The sequence below is a fragment of the Asparagus officinalis genome, chromosome 4 (assembly GCF_001876935.1).
Source record: "Asparagus officinalis chromosome 4, Aspof.V1, whole genome shotgun sequence".
Lineage (NCBI taxonomy): Eukaryota > Viridiplantae > Streptophyta > Magnoliopsida > Asparagales > Asparagaceae > Asparagus > Asparagus officinalis.
The window spans coordinates 99,385,873-99,392,063 of NC_033797.1; the positions used below are offsets into that span (position 1 = coordinate 99,385,873).

General features: G+C 37.2%; 2 protein-coding genes across 3 annotated transcripts in view; one reads left to right on the plus strand and one right to left on the minus strand.

Annotated features, from left to right (window-relative positions):
- Nucleotides 1-379, plus strand: part of LOC109837899 — a 26,434-nt gene extending 26,055 nt beyond the window's left edge. For both annotated transcript variants that reach the window (XM_020406279.1, XM_020406280.1), the window contains one exon: nucleotides 1-379. This exon is cut by the window's left edge and continues 404 nt beyond it. In XM_020406279.1, coding sequence (XP_020261868.1) covers nucleotides 1-80 — 80 coding nt within the window. In that variant the 3' untranslated portion in view covers nucleotides 81-379.
- The window catches only part of LOC109839078 (DAR GTPase 3, chloroplastic), a 6,931-nt gene continuing 1,320 nt past the window's right edge, over nucleotides 581-6,191 (minus strand). The window contains exons 2-10 of the mRNA XM_020407513.1: nucleotides 6,065-6,189; nucleotides 5,748-5,894; nucleotides 5,517-5,633; nucleotides 5,273-5,416; nucleotides 5,095-5,181; nucleotides 2,583-2,698; nucleotides 2,295-2,476; nucleotides 964-1,021; nucleotides 581-876 (exon numbers count right to left, since the gene is read on the minus strand). Coding sequence (XP_020263102.1) covers nucleotides 753-876; nucleotides 964-1,021; nucleotides 2,295-2,476; nucleotides 2,583-2,698; nucleotides 5,095-5,181; nucleotides 5,273-5,416; nucleotides 5,517-5,633; nucleotides 5,748-5,894; nucleotides 6,065-6,189 — 1,100 coding nt within the window. The 3' untranslated portion in view covers nucleotides 581-752. The remainder of the gene's footprint in view (nucleotides 877-963; nucleotides 1,022-2,294; nucleotides 2,477-2,582; nucleotides 2,699-5,094; nucleotides 5,182-5,272; nucleotides 5,417-5,516; nucleotides 5,634-5,747; nucleotides 5,895-6,064; nucleotides 6,190-6,191) is intronic.

Consider the following 6,191-nt stretch of genomic DNA (forward strand, 5'->3'; position numbering starts at 1 on the left):
TTCCAGTCATCAATTTTGATATTGATAAGTTAAAGGCACTAGACGTGATTGATAGAGTGGACACACTTAGAAAACTATGATCCGAGCAGAAAAACATCATGGCCACGCTTCTAAGTTCTGAGCATAGATTTCCTTTGGGGATCTGGAGTTGGTCACCAGGTGGCTGCTGTGTAAAGATGAGTTGTAAGAATGGAAGTATTTCTTGTGTGTTCTGATAGCGACGGGCGATCAAGGTTGATTTGTATCATACAATGCAAATTCTATAAGCTACAGAAAAGGACACAGCCTTATAATAATCAAACATCTTATACATCTGTGTCCTGTGTTCAAAGTCTGCCTATTGATAGCACTTTGTAATATACAAGGGTGTTTTCAGAAATGAGTGAAAACAAAGGCAGTTCATGTTGGAAGTTCATAGAAGTTCCTCCTACCATTACTTTCAGTCGTAGTTTACAAATAATTACAGGTAAGGCTTAGTTGGGTTTCAAAGACAAGAATTAGCTGGCTTTAAATTTTCATTTTATAGTCATTTTATAGTACCTGGAACACAATACCTTATTATGCTTGACAAGATTACGAGTGGAGCACTGAATTAACTTGATCTATAGATTAGTTATGGCCATGTATACACTTTATTTGACTGATACAATTTTAGATTACATTAACTCCCCGTTCACAATAAAAATGCTATCGTTGGTAATCTAAACTAGCAACCGCTTACATAAAAATACAACATATATGGCACAAGTATATCATATAGGAGGTCTCTCAAGTGCAATCCAGCCAAATTTCCCTTTCCTGTAGTCACTCAAGATCCTGAAAGCTGCTTGGCTAGAATCTCCATTGAACAGTTGCAAGGCAAGCTTATCAATAAATCTACAATTGAATCACACTCCACGAACGTCAATTAATTTCCATGATTGGCAAGTTTTGAATAAGTAAACTATATAGTAGTTTACGTACATTTTACCACAGTATCCATCTGCATCGATCTTGTAACGCTTGTAAAGAGCATCTGAACCTATTGGAAATCCAATGTCAGACATCAGCGAATTGGTGCATGCATGTTAGATGATGAAAGAAAACAACACTTTCAAGTAATTTAGAATTAATAACAATTGATAATCATGAAAGCTTAAAATTGTCAAGGGGAAATGTCTATTACCAGATGAAGGGAAAAATAGATGTATATAAATGATATCCATGATTGCTAAGGTAATATACATGCGGCATGAAAGTTCCACAAATATAATGAACAGAAGTTCCTCAGCTGTCATCATTACATGGACTAAAGTCACTAAACATATGAATACATAATATGAAACCATGTTTAGGGAGTAAACATCCTTTCCTTTAATAGGGCCTGTTTGTATAGAGGGTAATAGGGGAGAAGGGAAGCACATGTTCGGAAAGTTTTTACGAGGGGAAGGGTTCCCCTCACCCTCTAGGTTCCCCTACAATCAACAGAAATTTCTTCCCTCCCAAGTTGGGGTGAATTAAGGGGAAAAGAATTCCCTTACCTTCCATTCTCTTCTCTCCCTTATTTTCCCCTAGCTTCCTCTACCCCCAATAAAATCCAAATATGCCCTTAAAGTGGTTCAATTTTTTTTGTCATCAGGATATTAACTAGACTTCTTAAACAGTGTGGGGGAAAAAAATCAGTGCTCTTAGATTATTATTATTATTATTATAAGATTTTGGACCATGGATTCGTAAAAAGCTCAACACAAATCATCATTTACTACACATGAAGAGTGGAAACAATTCCATTAAGCTGCATTCCAGGAAATTAAAAAAAAATCCCTTAAGGATATTCTTAACTCCGTATGTACCTCTCTTCTGCTTTTAGTCATTTTTAGACGAGGATTCAAATCATCAGATAGTTTCAATTTTTTGTCTAAATTGAAAGCTGATGCTCATACGTAAGCCTAATTACTGATAATTTTCTCTCTAGAATGTATGCTCAGCTCCTTCAGTTCGCATACTTACTAAAAACCAATTCAAAAGTACACTGTTGTTTATCATTTTAGATATGGTGTGGTACACATTTTAATATTTGAGTTCTTCGATGTTATACGTGATTTTTTTTTTCTTGTGTGTAACTAACTCCATGGTGTTCCCTGATGGCACATGAAGTCGATCCAGAAGCATTGAATATTCTTCAAAAGATAAGTGGCAAGAGTCTATAGCTGCACCATATTGACAAAACTACATGAAGAACTAAGAATGGCCAGCTTCAGTGCATCCATAAGAAGCAGAAGAAACAGGAAAACGAACACAATTGAAGGCATTACCTACTGTAGGAAGCCTTGACAATATCTGGACAAGAATGGCACCTACATCAGCAACATCATATGATCTCTCTCCAATATCATCACAAATGGCAAGCTTGATTGCTGCTGTTTGATCACTGATTCTCATGGGCAGTATACCTGGTGAGTCCAACAACTCAAGATCTCTCCCAAACCGAACCCACCTATTAAAAAATGAATGAATGAAAGAACATCACAGAAATAGTAGTCAAAGGATCAATTCCTTATATGCAAATAAAAAATAAAAAAAAGACGGTGAAGAGAATGTACTTCAATTCTCTTGTGACACCTGGTCTAGGAGCCGCTGGGCACATTCGCCTTTTGAGCAGACGATTTATTAGAGAAGATTTTCCGACATTTGGATAGCCAACTATTCCCGCTCGCACCTGCCAATGGCAAAACGGCATTCACTAAATATCAATCAAAACTCCTAAAAATACAATATCTAGTGGAACTAACAGCGTAACAGGAACGAGAGAGCACATCAACTTCATTTTCATCTAAGAAGTTTTCCATCAAATCAAGGTCCCTACGTAACATATACTGACTGAAATGTAAATTTTGCTAAGCACTTCTATATGCATGATAATAACAGTGTATAGTTTCCGGATATTATTTTGGAGTTTTGAGTAGATAATATGCAGAGTTCACTACTTTAACGCAGAACAAGAAGAGTAGCTGCGCAATCTTTTGGGTCTTTTAGTATGATAATATAGAAACAATGTAATAATTGCATTAGAGAGAAGGAAAAAGAATCACCAGAAAACATGCTAGAATGCTAAATCTCAGCATAAATCCACAATGACAAAATTCTAGTTAATTGGTCAAGCAGATTTGTTTGGGCACATGACCAAGAAAGTGTTGCAGCATTGTGTTCATAAATTGTCTCCTGTTCATGGTCACACCTTTCATGTTCTCTCTTTATCATCCCCTTACTTTCATCCATAACTTAGAAAAAAGCAGATTAACTTCAAAGAATAAATATATTTTTTGATGCTTCTAGTATATTTTAAAATATTACGGAGGCTAACTTCTCTTTTCTTTGTAATAGGTCACCAATTCATTTATGACTTTTCCACTCTTGTCCAGCTCTAGAAGTTTTTCTTACTGTGAAGGCTAGGTATGTAGGTTATGCACATCCTAGAACTGTTGTAAACAAAGCAGAAAAAGGTATTCAATACTATTTTGGTTTATTTAGATATTGATAACTCAAATATTTGATAATTCCATATTAGTCACTCAAATCATTGAAATTGCTCATACATCCCTGAAATCCTATAAGGTCTTGCAAATTTGTCCCTAAATGACTAAAATAGCCTTCAGCATCTTTTGAGCACAGATGTTTTTGGGGAGAGTATAAGCTGAAGGGTATTTTTGTCATTGACGGACCCATTGCAACACCCTTAGTATCTAAGGACTTATGAAAATTTTTAAAGATTTGAGGGACTGATGGAATATTCGAAGATTTGAGGGACTAATATCTAAATAACCCAAACATTTTTTTCCTTCCAAAATGGATGCAGATTAACTGTCAGATAGTTTTGAGCATTTTCCTATTTCCATATCCATCTATAATAAAACGAACAACGGATTTGTATGACACAGTCCCACAGGATTACATACTGGATATAATATGTTAGTTAAAAATTCAAAAGCATGAGGCAAAGAGCTCAACCCTCGGGTGTAATCATCTGAGCACTAACAATAAGTTAATGATACTTCTAGTTCTAGGAGTTATAATATAGAAAAGTACTCTGATTTTAAATCCTTTTTGCATCACATAGCCACAAATTTGTACACGTAGGTGCATAAGATATCAAAGTACTTGGAGAAGGCCATATTTGATTCAACCTCCCCCAACCCACCAAGACATGCCAATACCTTACGCAGACACATTAATGAGCCATGATAACTCATTTCTCTAGTTATACTGTTATATAAAATTAAGGTTATGCGACGTAATGTGGTGTACATACTCTGACATCAAAAAGGCTTTATGAGCTTAAGAGACTGATTGAACTTATTGCTAAACATTCTTAGTAGCTTCCCAAATTTTGGATATGAATATTGCAGAATTAGGCTATATTTGTGTGCATATGTCAGTCAGATGGATATAGGACATTATAGTTTATGAATTATGAATAGACAGAAGATTTAGTTATACTTTTTATTTTTCCACAATCCTAACCAATAGTCTGTGATGTTGGCCCTTGTAGATTCAGGCATGAACCCAACCTAGCAGACATCCACCACGTACAAATCCAATTTGGATAATGACTCAGTAGTTGGATCATGACTGGATCAGACATGGGTTTCGGGTTCGGGGCCTTCTCTCTTTCCTTCTCTCAGAGTAAGTGTAGGATTTTCTCTCTTCCTAAGGAGATTCGATCCCCTTTATCTGGTAACCCCTGCAATGTGGGTGGATATCCTACACTGTAAAGATAATGGCTTGTCAAGGTGGTCATCCGTCTTTATGCAACATGGATAGGAAGCAAACACTTGGTAAATAGCTTTTCTATATCATCAGAATCAAGAAGCAATCTCTTCAATATGTATGAACTTGTGGTCAGAACGGTAACAACCTCATGCTTCCCCTGTGGTTATCTGAATCTAGGTTATACAAGTCAGTTTATATACAAGAAAATCATAATATGGACAGACGAAAGAACTAGAGCAGGTAGTTGATTGAAAACATCTCTCAAACACCACAGCATTTTAAGATGAGAAAGAAGAAAAGTATAGGCAGAGGGAGACCGTTTAAATACAATGAAACATAAGTTACCGGTCGAGGAAGAAGGCCTTTAGCTCTACGTTTGACATTGACACCAGAAGCTAACGCTTTTGCAAGTCTTCCCAGTTTCATAGTGCCCTGCAATTAAAAATAATAATAATTATACAATCTTTGACAAACATGCACTACAACAACAGACAACCAGCTGGAAACATTTTCATGAACGTACCATTCCAAGCTGCCCATTTGCAAAAACAACTTGAACCCCCTGCTTCGCGAAGAAAGTAGCCCATGCATTTCGGTCGTCAGTGGATATCATATCTTCCCTATTCAAAACAAGAATCTTCTTTCGATTTCCAAGCCACAAATCCATCTTATCATGAAACAAACAATTGGATATCAAACTCCAATTTTCAGTTCTCTCTATCACCACGGAAAAAGAAGAAGAAGAAAAAAGGTGTACAGCACGTCACCTTTGGGTGGCTTGTAGCTAGGGGAATCCTAGCATCGCGAACTTCTATGACAACATCCATCAATTTGAGTTGGTTCCTGAGTTCTTTCTCGGTCTTCGCAATATGACCAGGGTACCACTACACTAGTATGAAATTAGTTAGTGCATAGCGACATAGAATGCAATAAAACTTCACAACCCAAATCACCATATCGAACGATAGTTACCAAAATCACACCCCTCCTATTATTACCTGCACAGGGCGCAGCGGTCTCGTCCAGTACTGCAAATCCGCGTCAAGATTTTCCCAAAAGCTCTCCTCTTGCAACGCGTCGGTCGAAACATTAGGAAAGCTAAACCTATCTTTCTGAGTCCAATCTATTGATGTTCCTCCAGCGACCTGTGTTGGGAGGAAGAAAAACAAAAAAATCTGCATCTTGTCACCACCGAAGCAATCAAAACACCTTCCTTTCGCATGGGCAATCGAGGATATGCATAAAAGAGCAATCGTTGACAAGTAATGAAGCAAGAATTGAGCGGAAAAGAATAAAAAAAACCCTAGAAACTTACGGCGTTTGAGGCGAAGCAAGTGGGAGCAGAGCGAACAGAGAGACTGCAATGGCGGGTAGGTCTAGGGTTTGGAGAGAAGGCGGGTCGGAGATGATGATGATGATGAGGAGGAGGTGGAGATGGAGCT